Source organism: Leptodactylus fuscus, chromosome 1, assembly GCF_031893055.1.
Source record: "Leptodactylus fuscus isolate aLepFus1 chromosome 1, aLepFus1.hap2, whole genome shotgun sequence".
NCBI lineage: Eukaryota > Metazoa > Chordata > Amphibia > Anura > Leptodactylidae > Leptodactylus > Leptodactylus fuscus.
In genome coordinates, this window is record NC_134265.1 from 64,592,044 (window position 1) to 64,610,007 (window position 17,964).

At 39.5% G+C, this 17,964-nt stretch overlaps 1 protein-coding gene across 1 annotated transcript in view; it reads right to left on the reverse strand.

The window, feature by feature from the left end:
• Window positions 1–388: 388 nt before the first annotated feature.
• ARB2A (ARB2 cotranscriptional regulator A) overlaps window positions 389–17,964 on the reverse strand; it is a 327,942-nt gene continuing 310,366 nt past the window's right edge. Inside the window, exon 11 of the mRNA XM_075271945.1 lies at window positions 389–2,347. Within this exon, the coding sequence (XP_075128046.1) occupies window positions 2,205–2,347 (143 nt within the window). The 3' untranslated portion in view covers window positions 389–2,204. The remainder of the gene's footprint in view (window positions 2,348–17,964) is intronic.

Consider the following 17,964-nt stretch of genomic DNA (forward strand, 5'->3'; position numbering starts at 1 on the left):
TCCTCAGGTCCCGTCCAACTCCGGCGCTCGCGAACGGACATTGATTAAAAAAAAAAAAAAAATAGTCTGGGCGCATGCGCAGTAGCCGTAGTAGAAGCCGCATGCGCCCAGGCCATTTTTTTTTTATCAATGTCCGTTTGCGAGCTCCGGAGGAGGACGGGACCGGAGGACATCGGAGGAAGAAGAGGCGTGGATGAAGATGAAGACACACCCTGAATGCCCGCCCAGTGTGCACGATCCGTAAGTAGAGCACATTTTTTTTTTATGTTATTATTTTAAAACGGGGGGTAGTTTAATATAACATTTATGGTGCCTGAATAGCCTTTTTAAAGGCTATTCATGCATATGTGGGGCTCTATCAGCATGATTTTGCTGATAGAGCCCCTTTAAATAAAATGAAAGTTATACTGAGTCTATTCTTAGAAAACTATATATGCGTGGCTCCTCCTGCTCTGTAACCCTCTACATGTACAACATTACTGGTTCCCATTAAAGCAGAATGTATGGACAAAACCTAAACTATTCATTCACATCATTTTTTTGTAAATATTTAGACTGAACAATCAAATATTTCAGAAAAATATCCCATGAAATGCATAAAATATATAAAAAAAAATTAAAAAACAAATCATGATCAAAACTTAGCTTGATTGTGACAGAGATTATTTGTATTGGTTTCTGGGTTACTTAAAATCATTCATTAAAAATAGACACTTTGAGAACAATTTAAATGATTTGAACAATTACAGAAAAAAAAAGGATTTTTTTTTTTTTTAAAACAAACAAACCGTCTCTCAATTTTTTTTTCTTTCTTTTGTTGCTTGTACGGTTCACAGTGTTGAGATCAGGAAAATAAACCTATGTTCTATCTGTGACAACACACTGTAAAATATAGATATATCTGTATAGGATTCACAGTTTAGCAGGTAATATACTGGGTGTGCTAGAAGGTCCCCTTGGTTACATCAAATACAAGCTATTTCACCTCTGCTGCTATGGTAAGCATGGTACATAACATGAGAGAGTCTACGATGCGTTTCTGGATGGGCGCGGGATAAGCGTGATTCACTACTACGTTAAACTATCTTTCCCCTCTACTGAGTCTATCTACGGTTATAAAATTATCCATCAATATTGAGCCTTAAAATAGAATTTTATATGTGTAAAAAATGGTTAATTTTGTAAAATAAGTCAAAAAGTCAATTTGGGGTCATTGCTATGAGATCCCCTTGCAGAGCCAGAAGACAGGCCTCAGTTCACAGTATGTTGATGTGCCAGTAGAGCAGAGATGACTTCTATACAACATGAGATAGGAAATCCCTATGCCCTACTGTATATAAAGGCAGGTAGGTACGTCAGCTACCAGACAGAACTGCGTCGCTGTATTAGGGCACTCAAGGTATAGTAAGGGTTAAAGTATTATCAGGGGCAGAACTACAGAGGGCGCAAACAGTCACACCCCGGCCATGCTTACAGAGGGGGGCACAGTGGCCCCAATGCCACGGCAAGCGGGATCTGGAAGCCAGGAGCCCATTTACCAATTTTCCACACTGAACAAGAAAAAGTTCAAGGATTTCACACGTCATTGTGTAAGAACTTATCTTTTACCTGTTGTCTTGGAAACCTGTATACTTCTGAACAGCACAACCTATTGTATGGGGCTCTGCGGTTTCCTTCAGCACAGGAGGGGTTAACTAGTATGTGAACTATTAAAAACAAGCCCAGACATCAAAAGAGAGGGGCACATGTAGGATACGGTGGTTTTCTGGCACGGTGTGACGGCAGAGAGCCCCCACCTAGCACAGGAGGGGTTAAGCAGAGTAGGCAAGTAGAGGTAAGAGTGAGCAGGCCCAGGGCATCGGAGTAGGAGACAAGCTATGGCATCCACTCACAGTGTAGGGCTATGTCAGGGCAATTAGACTTGCACCATGCTGTACTGTGCAGCGCTGCTGTCAGCCTTAATCTGTGCTCTGATGGGCAGCACAGAATGCAAGCAGCAGACCACAGGAAGCACAACCAGTGAACCCATATTGCTTTGACAGTTGCACTCATCTAGAAATAATGCAAAACGCTATTTAAATGTATACATCATGACCCTGTGCTCTAGGAAGAAAACAATCTAATGAGGGGCTGAGAGACCGATTGTGGGGGGAGGACGGGCGGATCTGTGTCATCACCCCTCACCACTACTATTTTCTTTTGTTTTACAATTCTTCATTCTTTATTCTGTTGGAGCGCCTGGTAGGTACTATCGGGGCTTTTGTTTTCTTGGCTTCCAGGGCGTCGGAGAAGAACTTGAAGATGGAGGAGAAGCTCTTCCACGAGGTCAGCTCATGGCGCTCTGTGCCTGGAGACAGAAGAGAGAATGTATGGGTGAGATTACTTCTTTCCATGTATGTCACTAATGTACAGATCACATACACTTCACTGTCCAGTGGGATTTTTTGGGTCATTTACTCAAGTAATAATCATACATATAGTCTGTCCTACAAACTTCATATTTACTTGATCTTTTGTGTTCCCAAAATTCCATCCATTACCCCATCTAAAAGAGATAGTTCATCTGGTGCCCCAATGGTTGTAGACATTAGACAAAAGTAGGTCGAGCGGTGGACATCGAAAGAACAATTGTCTGGTGAACCAGACTATTCCCAAGACAATTGTTCCTTCCATAGCTACTTTCATCTAACGTGAATCATCTTAAATGTCGGCTATTTTATTTATTAACCAACAAGCCCATAGAAATTTTAGTCCACACTGGCCGTCACATTTGTCACACTGTCCATACATGTTTAATGTCGCTACGAGTTGGATGGATATTCTTTCTGGGAAAGGTCATTTGTAGTAGAAAGATCTTTTATATGACTTCAAACATGGCGACCTCTTTCTAGATGATGCCAGTGTGCTAAAACAATTGTGAAATTTCAATTTTCATCAATTTTAGCCTCATTTGCATTGCCAAGTTTACTAGTGGAATGAAGGAGAGAAGTATATCTATATAGTAACTACAGACTTCAATGTGCCTGCCAAGAACCATAGGAAACTGGATAGTAAGCCATATTAGCTATGGTGTGGTTGGCATATCCTATGGGGACTATAGGATATGAAAAGACTTTACAGTCTGGAGTTTATACGGAAAGAGTTAAATAATATTTCATGTCGATGTATGCCTAGTGTTCATATATGCCCCCACTATAGAGTTAACAGTCCCCATTGTGGAGAAGCATGTCTGCATGAAACACTAACAGAATGGGCCGATGTCTGGGATGCACCCGCCTTGCAGGGAAGAAGCACCCTACACCGTCTTGCAATATTCTTACCTTATTTACAAAAAGGTGCCAAGTGTTAATTAAATGTAACCACCTGTAATCAGAATTAGCGCCTCTCATAAATAGGGGAGGCTATTAATTGTGTCACATTTTGCAGCCAGAGGTGTCATCTTAACTTGTCATTTAGAAGGGAAGTATAAAGTTACAGAACATGAAGACAGACGTTTAGAAGGGAACCATATGTTGGCACACAGCTCCCGTATCAATGCAGTTGACATAGTATATACAGGTGTATACAGCTTCCTTCACACTGTAACAGCTCCGTCTATATGTATAAAGATCTAATGCCTCATATAGAATTCTCACCAGTCTAGGGCAGAGTCTCTCACATGTCACTGATATATCCTGCATTACACTATGTCAGATCAGGTCAATGTTAATATATACAGTATGTTACATGTGTAATGCCTACAAGCACTTTCCTTTTATTGCTCTACTGTTCCAGCAGAAAAACTTTTTAAAATGATTCCAGTGATGTCACCAGATGTACAGATGAAGAATGGCAGGAGCACCCCAGATATAACTATATACACATGCTGGGGGGGGTTCACATAGATTCATGTCACTGTGTATTAGAAGGATAAAAAGATTGCAGAATATTATATGGATACTGTTACTGGATCACCGCAGGAAGTGACGGATCCCAGAAAGATTGTGTATTATAAACCCTGACAGATAGATAATATAGACAGATAATAGGATAGAGAGATAGATTCTGCCTGAGAAAGGTCCGAAATAATGCACCTATGGAATAAATCCATAAGAAGCCTTCTTTCATCCAGTTTGAGTTGCCTTACTCTTTTGTATAGATAGATACCAGTATAGACAGATAATAGGATAGATGACAGATAGATAGATAGACAGTATAGACCAATAATATGATGAATTATATATTATTTAAATATCTATGCTATTACCTAAATATTTATCTAGTCTATTTATGCATTTTAGTATAGACAGATAATAAAATAGATTATATATATACATATATATATATATATATATATATATATATATATATATATATTAAATTATGTAAATATTTTCTAATCTATCTATGAATTAGCTGACTATACTACTGTATTATTTATCTACAGGTCAGCACTCCCAGAATTTAAAAAAAAAAAAAATTAGCTCAAGATTATAGGACTGAAACGTCACATCTTGGGCTAATAAAACCTGTTCTTTTTTTTCTATTTTTAGAGTGCTGACCGGTTCATTTTTTATCACACTTTTTGTGGTCAATTGACTATTGACCTGAGGTCCAGTACCTGCCATTGGAGTCACAGCGGCTGCTCTTCTCTTTATCTACGCACCTATTATATTTTAGGTCTATGCTAGACACATAACATGATAGATAGGTATTTAGATAATAGTATAGACAAAAAAAATAAGATTGATAGATAATAGATATTTAGATAATTGAATAGATAGGTAATAGGATACATTGATCTTTGGATGATTGATAGACTAGGATAGATAGATAGATAGATGATAGATAGATGATAGATAGATAGATAGATATGATGAATACATAGATAGATAGATAGATAGATAGATAGATAGATAGATAGATAGATAGACAGATAGGAGATACATGGATAGATAGATACTATAGCTATGAGAGATAGATAGATATATAGATAGATAGATAGATAGATAGATAGATAGATAGATAGATAGATAGATACTATAGCTATGAGAGATAGATAGATAGATAGATAGATAGATAGATAGGATATATAAATTAGATAAATATTTACAGAAATAAATTTGATAGGTATTTAGATAAATTATGTATCCATCTTATTATCTGTCTATACCATTACTTGACTACCTACCTACACACCTTAGGAAAATAAAATGGATAGATATTTGGATGACGGTATAGACAGATAAATAGATATTTAGACAATAGTATAGACATAGTAAATGATAGAGTGCCAGACATATTATAAACAAATAATAGGATATATAGAAAACCAGATATTTAGATGATGGATAAATAGTATAAGCAGTAAAGACACATAGACAGATAACATAGCCCAATATTAGGATCGACAGATTGATTGATCTATAGATAGTTATTCTGATTTGTCACAGAGACTTTGTGTTCTTTCTTAATTTTACCATATCCCGTGCCCATAGTGAGCCCTAAATAATTTCTAGATTAGAAACCATTTCTAATAGACAGATAGAGCGGCCGTGTCCAGCAGGGTGGAGTTACGGGACAACAAAGTAACAATGAAGTGTGCCCCCTTTTGATTGCATAATTTTTCTAATCATCTCCTCCATGCATTGTAAATGACACACCATAAGGAGCGGCTGAGGCGGTGTGTAGCAGCACACTCTCTGTATAGCATCTGGCTTGTGAACAGCACTCACCAGCAGGGCCTATGCTAGGAAGGTTGAGTGGTGAGTGTCACAGCCTCAGCTGCTCACAACCATTCATCCCCCTTCTGCTCCAAGAAAAAGGAATAGATTCTTAGAATTCAAAGTTACTGCTATGGCTGGAAGATGGAGCCGCGGCTCACACATCCTCCTTAACCCCTTCGGAGCTGGGAGGTAGGGCCTAGCAGTGAATTTGCAGAAATAGAAATAGGTTAAAGAATAAATGCAGAAAGTGCATGCGAGGCTTAGCGCGGCGACAGAATCACGCCACCTGCTTCATCAGTTACAGCCAATTTATTCAAAGGGGGAGATAGGTCATAGGTCTGCGGAGCATGTGTCTGACTCCTTCAGTCATCTGCAGGCAGCGCAGCGTCTGAGTATTCTCCAGCAAGGCCGTTATACAACTTATACACTTGTGCCAACGCTCTCCTATGGGTACACAATAGACAACTATGGCAGTTGCTAAAGGTCCCATTCAGTATTCAGCCTCCAGTGCGCTCTACATGTCCATCATCCATGGCACACCGTGGTCACACATGATGTCTGCGCGCAGGCTGGCGCGGTTGTGAATCATTGCCTATGTTTCATACTATAAGACTATTAATGTTAATTCCTTATTCTGTAATAGTAGGTCATTGCTATGGTTACTCTACAATAGTGCAACACTTCTCGCTCCCTTCAGCTATTCGCTCAGTCCTGGTAACCACATTTGTTGCCTAGCAACAGTTTTGTGACAGTATCACAATCCGGGAGAGCAACAATGAAGACATTTTTTGCAGCGGAGTGAGGTGGAGATGGAAGAAATGAGGCCGAAACACACACAAGACGACACAATCGGAGGGATCAGAAACGAAAGTGGGCTGGTCAGAGCCAAGACATAAAAGAAGAATACGCAGATCATAAACCCGCTCGCTCTGGCTGTCAGACACACATCAGAGATGGAATAATGACTTCATCTAATGTATCATGATGGCATCTATTCCTATTCTTTATTTGGCTTCCTTTTACAGCGCCATCATAGTCTGATCCCTTTGTCAATATGAAATAAATAAACTGATGACTGTTATATGATGGATCATTATTCTATTATTCCGGACAATGAATTTATTTAACTTTAAATATTCCCAATCTCGAGGTATCTTGTAGCGGAGGACCTGTCCTGCCATATCAGTCGCCATAACGCGACAATTCTGGAGGATCTGCTTTATGTCTCCTAGAAATGTAAGATTAGATTGACAGCTGGGCGATACCATCTGGGGGCGTGTCCTATGACACTGTCTGACATTGTCCAATCAGTGCTGAGAATGCCAGACTCTGGAGGGAGATGCCCCATTGACAAGAGCAAGGGTACCACCCACTTGTCAATATATTCATACAGTTTCAGGAGGTAAAATAGAGGATCAATTCAATGTGGTGCTACAAAAAGTTCCAGAATTATTACTGAATGGGGACATATATTTAGTAAAACATGCCTGTTCATAGAGTTAGAGTTGACAAATCTTCTTCAAGTAAATATCAATTTTAAATGGGATTATCTTATTTTGACAACCACTAATATAACGTCGTCAGCATTGTTGCTGACTGTTGTGGGTACGCTGAATGCCCCCTGTGATGAGCTTTAGTTACCAGGCAAAGGGGCGGCCAATTACATAGCAATTACATGTATGTGATAAATCTGCCAGACACGTAGCAACTCTCTGGGAGTCCCCACCTCCTAACAGGGCACATGTTAAGGGGTTGTCTTAAAGTCCAAGGTGCAGAAGTGAACATGGAGTGGTGACCCTAGGGTGCCTGAATACAATTCTGGTACATTTGAACACACTTCTTCTTTCAATGCTCGTGAGCACAAACCCTTATTTTTCTAGAGTTCTGGCCACAAAATGAGGAATTTTTTATAGATCCAGCAGGAAGACCAGGCCGTCATCACAGAACACTTCCACTTATTTATTTATTTTTTTTTTTTACTGTTTGTCACATTTGTCCCCCTGGATCTAGGAATGTTAGTGTCCTTCAGGTACCCTCCCGAGGCCTAAGGGAAGATGTTATGTGACCATATAGGTTTCCTATTCCCTTGTGATCCCTTCTTCTTCTGCAGGTGGGGTTGGGGAGGGACGTTGTTGGCTCCTTGGTATAACCGGGTGAGAGTCCAGGTGGAATGCAGGAGTAAGCTTTGGTCTCCCTGGGCTTTGCCAATGGGAAATTTTAGCTTTCGACTCTCTTCTGGGCATTCTGGTTTGGAGCATCTGGGTGGCTAATGGGGGCCTCTCTCTTTTTAGAAGGATTGCAATAGACCACATACTTGGCTACTTTTTTGTGTAGTACTCTATTTTTTTTTTTTGCACATTTGTAATTGCAGCATGATCTAAGTCTTTAAAATAAAAAAAAAAATAAAAAATAAAAAAGTATTATTATCTTTGGGGGTTTTTTTTGCCAGTAATCATAAAATTCAGAGAGCCCAGACAAAAACATGGATTTAGTTCACCGTAAATTATGAACTCTTTTTGATGTCCATTTAATATATTATACTAAGGCTTATATAAAACATCTTAAAATAATAAATTACTGACTATGACATTAGCATATTATACTAGAGGTTCATGGGATACAAGACTGAAGCCTCATTATAAAACCATAACATACAACGTAATAACACCAGAGTCTACCGACTCCAACACCAAATATTCAACACTTTTTGGGTTTGTTGCTGTTAGCTAAACAGGTCTTTGGTTTGGCCGACACAAACGAATATTCATTGTTTTTTTTTCCCCATCAAGTGCGGCCTGTGAAGAAGCCATACACCTGCTGGGTCTCTTCAATGAGAACCTGTACCCCCGATTTGGGCTTGTTGAAAAGGCTACATTTTATATGACACAGAAAGGACCAAGGTGAGGCATCATTACATGGGTCAGGAAGCATGGCAGTATTGGAGGTTGCTGACATTGTGAACCTGTGGGAAAGCCAGTGGAGTCATCTTATTGATACAATTACATCTCCAGCATGTGTAGACCACACAGGTGAGAAGTTTGAGGTTTCCTGTTGTTCTCATTCTTTGAACTTCTGTGCCCGGGGGCAACCTTCTAGTAACCAGGTAGTGGGAGTAATTCGAGCATATGAGGTGGGCAGCACATTGGCTCAATGCTTGGTACCATTACCTTGGGATCTTGAGTGGAATCTGACGAACTACATGGAGTTGTATATTCTAGCTGTGTTTATATGGGTTTCCTGCCACACCAAAATAAATGTATACTGGCTTTCTATAAAATTGGCCCTTGTGTGTATCTCCGAGATATAGAAATTAGACTGTGAGCTTCCCGGAGGACAGAGACTGATATAGTATATACAGGCACTATATAAGAAACCGTAAATACAATATTTTATTTAGTGATGTATAACCAAAATCTACAGAAGATGAGCTGAAAATACTATCAAAATCAGTCACGTGGTATGCCATGCATAAATTATAACAACACACAAAGGAATATTTTACAGGCCTCTCTGCAGATATTAGTGTCACATTTAGAAATGACAGTCTAGTCGAAAAATTATCAATGCAGAATAAAGCAGTCACTGCTCTGGAATCCGGCAAAAGAAATTGTTAACGCTGAAGCCTGCGACCTAGTCCTGCGGGGACTCTCTAGAGAGACGATTCCTAAAAGGTATGAAGGTGCTTCAGTTTTAATGTTCATTAATCCCCCAGCCTCTAAAGCTTCCAATTGTGATGATGGTTTTGAGATGTGGTGAACTGGGAATAGGACTAAGAAGACCAACCCCTCTCTTAAGGGTCACCAAACAGCTTTAAAATGCTAATGATTTTCAGTCAGTCTTGCAGAGAGGCAGATCTGAACCGCTGACCTTGAGGTTAGAGGCTATGTATCCCAATGCCAATCTGCAGTCTAGCTCATCTAACCTTCAATACCGCATCGCCTGGCAGTGTATTTAACAAAGGATAACGTGACATTGTGCACAGTCTTATTTAACTCTTGTGTGTTTCTTACAATAGCTCAAGTATCACGGGCACTATGTAAAAAAAAAAAAAAAAAAAAGTGTTTTCAACACTAAAATGATAATAATGGTTAAAGCGCGTCAATCCCCAGCCAATAATGACGTCCTGAAAATTACTGTAATACCACAACATCCTTCTAATTTTCATAGAGAAGTTGGAATCTTACAGAACAACTTATACAATTAATAAAAGGAAGAAGCATTTTTTTTAATAAATAAAAAATAATTCCAAAATACTAAATAAATCTACAAAATAAAAATTATTACAATCTCTTAAAGGGATATTCCTTAAGTGGTTCAAAACATTCTCAGCTGTCTATAACATCACTAGACCAATTTCTAACCTTCATTCCTCCCAGTGCTGTCAGTCACTCTCTGAAATTCGGATACAATAACACATTGGTTTTTCCACACTGAATTTACATTGATGTGGCACGCACCGACCCTGTGTTTATTAGACTGACCTCTAGGTGCACATTTATGCATCAGAGAGACACATGTTATTTCATGGACAGGGCTCACCGCTGTGGGTCAAGTATACTAGTTGTGCAATCATCAACTTAATAACCTTCAGACAGACATCTTTACCTGCTGATGCCGAAGTAGTGCGTCTTCTTCCAAGAAGAAATGTCATTTAGGCTAAAGCCCCACATTGTGGAAACGCAGCTTTTTTTTGTTGCAGATTTTGATGCGGTTTTTTGAGCCCAAGCCAAGAATGGCTACAAGAGGAATGGGAAGCATATACTGTACTTCCCATTCCTTTTGTAGCCATTCTTGGCTTTGGCTCAAAAAAATGCAACAAAATCTGCAATAAAAATGCGTTTACACAACATGGGGCCTCAGCCTTATATCTGCAGCATACTGCAAGTCTGAATACCCACCAAACCAAAATATCCATCTATTAGCTATATCATATATATATATATACGTTAATCATCATATACACACACACATAAAAAATAAAAAACGGTCATATTCTAACCAAAAACAACTAAAAAGCCCTAAAATTGCACAGAAATTTAAAATTGAGGAAACACTAAAAAATTGTAAAAAAAAAATAAAATTCTTCCCATGTCAAACAAAATGTGTTTTGACTTATAAAAGACACTTTGCATATTAAACTGAAAAAAGACATAAGAAAATATAAAAGCATTTAAAATTGCTTCACCACCGATCCCTCCTAAACTAATAATAGTGCTACACGGGGGCTTCAAACATTTCTTCCTACAGAAATTTTTCACTTCAGTATTTTTGGTTTTTTACTCCCTCTTTTCCATAAGCTATAAGTTTTTGATTTTTCTGTTCACAAAGCTGAGGGTGAGTATAACGGTTTATTTATAGCTGGGCAAATTGTAATTTTTATTGGTACCATTTAATATTCAATACAATGTACAAGAAAGGAATTAAAAAAAACTGCATTTGCACCATTTTCTTATGGGTTTGTTTTTTTTACAAAGGTCACCAAGCAGCAAACATTACATATTACGAACACTATGCAGGTTGGTATGATCAGGCTTTAATAGCATGCTGTGCAAAGCATTTTTTTTTTTTTTTTAAGTTTCACATTATGTTGTACTTTTCACTTTAACCATTTTTTATTCAATTTTTTTGTACTTAAAACAGTGAAAAAAGGGTGGCTCGGATATTCTTATATTTAGATCTCATGTGCTTTTATTTTTTTATTTTTATAATTGACCTAGGAAAGGGGGATTCAAAATTTTATTTAATTTTTTTTTACATTTTAATAAAACTTATTTTTTTCAGCCCTCCTAGGGGACTTGAACCCTAGTGGGATTGATCATTCATACAATAATACAATATACTGCAATATTAATGTATTGCAGTATATTGTAAAGGTTGACCAAGGCTGAATAATGTGAAGGGTTATTGCTCATGATCAGAGAGAACTCTGTATAACTGTGCAGACCCCTGTAGCTGTCATTTACAGCGACAATGGCATCTTTCAGCAGTGATTGTAGAGGTGGGCCAAAGCACTCGCAACTGTCTACAGGCAAATATGGCAAATCAGGCCATAGAAAAACTACTGTATATAGCGACAGTATTAAGATCTGCACAAATAGCGCTAAGCTTGACATAGACGAAGATTACACCCGGACATGATACAGAGATATCTTCAGACATTCACTTCTCCGGTTAGATTGATGGGTACAAGTTACATTTATAGTTTTTACTACTAACGCAGACACATTTTGAAGCTCTGTAGCTTTATTACTATAGACATAACAATTATTGTTAATAAGTGGAAAATCCTTTGGATCATTGACAATAATCGTTAAGTCTATGATTAGCTTTCTATTAGTCTGTAATGACCAAGAAGACAGCGCTGAGACTGCGCTAATCTCAATTAGTTGTTCATTTCAGAATACAATATATATTAAAGGTAATCGAATCTGTAAAAAAATACACAATAAAAGAATATCAAAGTGAGAGACAGAAAAACAACAGTCACTAATAACATGCATGAAAAAGGAAAAACTGGCGCAATGAAGCCAAGCTCTCACATTGAAGTATTGGAAATGGTGATGTGCAGCTTCTTACACCCCTGGCAAATAGCGGACTTAGCTAATAGAAGTGGCTGGTGGCCACTGTACAGGATTCATAGTCCAAGACAAGGACTACACAAGTGATAGTGAACGAGTGATGGTGTCGGGGCCATGTCCTGCCGGGATTACTGCATATTTACTAACTTTACATGTGACTAGCAGTGAAACTATTTGCAATCTGTCACGTGGCCAAGTGTCACCAGGTAGCCTGAGCTTTACATACATTGAAAGAATGGCTGGCTGTATCTTACATGTATGGCTTAAAGCATACCTATCATTCCAGGTGATTTTGCAGGATACATTGTTATGGTTGTGTAACACTATTTGTGGTCATTATAGGGCTATGTATTATTTAGCTGTTTCCCTCTGACCCGTAACCTGTCTTGAGATACATAATGCAGTGAAGGATAGTTTATTAGAGGGAGGGGGGCAGGGAAACAACCTGAGAAGAGCACACGAGAGACTTCTCTCTTATGATATATATTACAAATTTTCTTATAATCGCCTATACTATTCATTTATGTAAAGTTTCTTGCCTACTTATATTTCTTGGCATATTTCTTAGCTCCTTTGTGCTCTTCTTCATAGTGAGGCGTCTTGAGCTAACAACCCACTCTGTTATATTCACATGTACTAAAATAGGTCATATGGTCAAAGTCAGTCTTTCTAGATTATATTCCTTTCCAATCCTCCCAATTAAACTGCAGTTGAACAAGGTAACCAATATAAGTCTAACAATCCAGCCTGCAAAGGTCAAAAATTCAGGTTGCCATTGAAGAATGAAATTTTGCTCGGTTCCAGGTTCCATTATATCTTTGTCCTATTTCACTCTGTATAGGGTGGTTCGTAGATCCCTCTTAGGGGTTTGTGTGTTTTGTGTCATTGTCTTATTTCTGAATATAATAGTGCTGTGAGGGAATCCGCACCTTCTTCTTTATTACTACTCTGCCCTGTTTAGGCCTTACAAGGAGTAATATTGCTATGCCTCGCTTGCCCAGAATTCTTGTGGAGAAACACCAAAGGAAGACAAAAACACTAGATTCTCCCAGGCCTCAGCATCCTTAGTTTATTAGCCATCCTACGCTTGAGCATTCAAGATGCCACTTACGTGTCTCTGGAAACTCATAATGTGAGATGACACAGATAGTAGCCTTGCAGGGGGGAAACTGCAACATGATAGTAAATTAAGCAGTGTTCTCCCATCATAAGATGTGGATGAAGATGGGATGTCTGAGGAGATATGGATCGGATATGTTGTATTTCAATGCAGGATCTCTTTGTTCTCAGTGTCCCTAAGCTGATACCATGGCTGCCCCAAGCCATCTCTCTCCCCCTGCCGAAAACGCTAAGCCAGCGCAGGACAAGTCACACGCACCTTTTTTTTTTTAAAGTGGCCTGTCCTGGACTGGCTTAGGTCAGTTAAAATGCCGCCCCCACAGCTGACAGGATAGCGCCACCTGAGGCGGTCGCCTCACCTCACCTTATTAGAGGTGTGGAGCTAGCTGATACCGGAGGTGACTGGTAGCAGCCTACTCCCTTCTGCCCATACAGAACACATGCATGCTCAACCGAGCCGAGCATGAATGAGTAGGGAAGGGAAGAGACTTCAGTAATAGCAGTCTTTACGTTGCTAGCTATTGAAGGTATATGAGCAACCTTACCTTTTCTCAAACAACAGAGCGTCTTATTCAATGACACATCTTATACTTGCTGACTGAGGGCTCTTACACGTCACAGAAACCTGGCACCAATATGATAAAATGTCTTTTCTGGCAACACACATTATATATAATATATGGCTGAAGCTGAATTTAGCACATGATCACAACAGTGTAGCTCTGTGACTGTTCATGAAGCCGAATGATCACAGTATGAGCGCCACCACATGTCACCCGGGTAGCTTAGTCTTATATACAATATTCATTGTTCGAGAAATCTGATTAATAATGCACACTAGTTCAGCATTCGCTGACTTCCCTACTGTCAGCATAGTGTCAGCCCAACTTCAGAAAGGCAGAGTTAAAGATACTCAGACATAAGACATATACAGGGCCTCCTATAAACAGATCCAGGCCAATAGCTCAGGAAGAACTGTCAGATTCCTGTAAATGGTGGTTGCTTTACGGGCAATTCATTGGTCCATCAGTGAATGTCCAAAGATAAAGTTGTAGCTCAGGACGAACCTACAATGTAATCGGTTAAAAAGGATAAGAAGGCACGCCATATACTCCTGAAGATTTTAAGGCCATGTAAATTCGTCTTCGCTGTAGTGCTGAACCGCTACGACTTTCCGCAGCTGTCATACATTTTGGTTTTGTTTAGGATCTCACAGGATAAAAAAAGAAAGCTTGAACACACCCCATGTTGGATAACATATAAGACCCATCATTTACCCCAAGGTAACATTTCTATGTAAGTTATTAATCTGGATCTCTTTGTAGGAGACACCTTGTATAGAGGGGTGTAAATAGAAATGTGATGGACAAGCTATCAGGGTATCTCACACCTCACAGGACAGTGGGTACAAGGGATAGTGATCCATGATGTTCTGCTCTGGTTGTTGTCAAGGAATATTTATTAATGGTCCATTCATAGGATAAGTCCTAAAGATCTGACTGGTGAGGGGCCAATAACTGTTCCTGTATACATCTGATCTTTGTACTATGTAGTAAACTGAGCTGAAAGTAGATGGATCCATGTATAGTGTCCGGGTGCCATGACTGCATCTCTGCTCCCAGTAAAGTCAACTGGGCAGGGAGCTATCTGCTTCCATCTCCAAGCACTGTATGATAGAGGGACAGGACGTACCCCAGATCCATGCCACCCCACCAATCACATATTTATGGTCTGCCCTAAGGATAGTCCATAAATAAAAAAAATTCCTCAAACGTGTGCGTCCATTACGTGGCCAAGACAGGTTTTTAGCAATTAGATGAACAAAATATGAATTTTCCTACTGAATGACACCAAGCCAATATCGTGAAAGCCGTTAGTAACTAATCCAGAAAGTATATTATGAATTTTCATGATCCATAGACCAATTATTTTCTGAAACTAGAATACCCCTTTAACCTTCCTATATTTCATGACATAGAACTGCATTATTAATAGGTAACATGTCTAACAACTGCGACTCTCTTAGTATCAGGACTGAATAGCAGTGAAATTCTACAGAAAGGATTTTCTTTAGCGTGTAGAGAATGTTTCAGCAGATTACTATCATACGGTCCTGCCCACTCAATGCCATATTGCTTGCAGTCAAATTGCTTTCCAACATCTTATGACGCCAGGATTTTACAAACTTTATTTACACATCTAAAAACAATAGGAAGGATTTGTTAGGGCTGCAGTCACGGAGGAATATTCCTGTGCAGCTGACTGCACACACAATGGGATCCAGCCTGTATTACACCAGCAAACATTAGCACGCCGCTGAACTTTACGTACACGCCACTATTATGGTGTGTGAGGGCTCATTACACAAGGCTGGAGGATGCTCATCTAGTGACAACTGGCAAATGCTTTCAAGTCTTATGTGTTAAAGAAATCCCCCGATTTCCTCCTATTCCACTTTAGGATGGTTCTTTATCTGAAGCTCTGAGGGAAAAGAACACACTTGGCAGGGCCATATGCACACAGATCAAGCGATGGAAAGCAGCAGAAGGAAGTGGAACTGTGCTGAGCTGATACATACAGGAAGCAACGCGCCAGGAGACAACGATCTGCAACTTGTGTGTGACTGCCAGCCTTCAGAAATGTCAGCCTTACAATATAAGCTTATAGAGATACAGAAATGTTACTGTGACAATCTGTGATTGAGACGCTAAAGCTAAAGGAGGCTTGTGTACGTGAACAAAAAACTATTCCAGCACGCTCAAGTTGTTATACAGCACGAAGGCTAAACATAAGTGGAATATACAGTCGTGGCGCATTCTCCAATACCAAAACATACAAAATATCTTGTTCTTGGATGCCATATAACCATTGAAAGATACTGGGCAGTTCCATCTAAGAGTACCAATGGAAAGCACTCACAAAAGTCACAGATTTTGTCCGATAACTATGATTATGGAGGACTCCTGACTCTGTCCTGATATGTTTGTGGACAAGAGAATCAGGCAGGTTCATTTTATCGCCGGACCCTTTTGTTCTAGGGCAGATAGTCCAAGAAGACAGTGTTTAGCACCAGATTATTCTCCTCTCCCCTTTGACAACACATGCACACTTAGCCAAAAAGTGAAGGTATATCTGGGAATCAGTAGGAATAGCTGTCTACCAAAGCAGCGTTTGGCTGGCAGCTATTGAAGATATATGGACATCTTTACCCACTTTGTCTATATAGCGTCCATTCAGTTTTGGTAAAATGTCAAGTATTTGCACTTTGCCTACAAACAAGTTGCTTTAATACTACTCAAGGCTTCTACCATGTATATCCCAAGGAGATACAGAAGAAAACCTTATTTTATGTACTTTTTTATTCTATAAATCCCATTTGTGGTTACTTATACAACTTAAGTAACAAGTTATAACTTCATATTATTGTGTATCTATCTATCTATCTATCTATCTATCTATCTATCTATCTATCAATAAAGTTGCAGCCTGGTAGAAGGCACTCTTTAAAGCAACAGTGCTTTTCTTAGCTATGCAGTTATTCATCAAAATATATTCACAATATGCTATCACTGATGCTTTCACCTGTGTCTAGTATCTGTACTGAAGCCTAGTACAGCCATGTCTATTTCCTGCTTCTGCAAGTTAAAGAGGTATTCCCACGTCGCATACTCACCAGTCTTCACTGCTGTAAAATCTTCTTTCTTCCTGGTTTCTTGCATCATTTGGTGGGCGGGGTTTCACATGCAACCTGCCATTTAGCTCCGCCCCCAAATTAGTGTGTAGCTCCACCCACCACATAGCGTGATCCTATGGGGCGGCTGAAGGGCCTGTGATGTCATCAAAGGTCCTTAAACACTATATGCACAATATTGGGCTATGAAGTACAGGCAGCAGCAACTCCATTCTGTGTTACATACAGAGACTGCCTGTCTCTGCCATAATGAACACAATTGAATTAGCTAGCCTGATAACTGGGAGAACAGAAGACGAGTTCAGAAATGAAAGCAGCTCCTCTCTTCTATCTGAGAGCAGAAAGCTAGGTCACGTGGTGTAGACACAGGAATAGCTAGATACACAGGCTCGCTCCTCCCGTGCACTTAGCCCCTCCTCCCTCCCCCTGAGAGCAGCAGATACATCACTTGACTTTTGAGCAGATAAGTCAGGGATGTGTCAACAATGAATTGAATAAATTAAGATAGTGGACAAACAAAGCAGTTTTGCTGAAGCAGTGTATTTAGGAAAAGTCTTACATCCACACTAACAAGCAGTATAGATAGGATCCTTGTGATGGGACAACCCCTTTAATACTAAGATGGAACTTCCAGGACCCTAGCTTGTGAGGATGATGTCATCAGAGGTCCTGCAAGCTGCACCGATTGCAGTTAACACTGGTGAATAGTGGCATGGTGACAGACTATAAGAGAGGGGGATTATAGGGAGCAGATTATGTGACAGCAAAGGTGAAACAGGGACACCCTTTGAGGGATGTCAGAATAACAGGGGATAGGATTTTGATGAATCTAAGGTCATATTATAGTTTTCAACAGGAAGCTGCGAGAGTC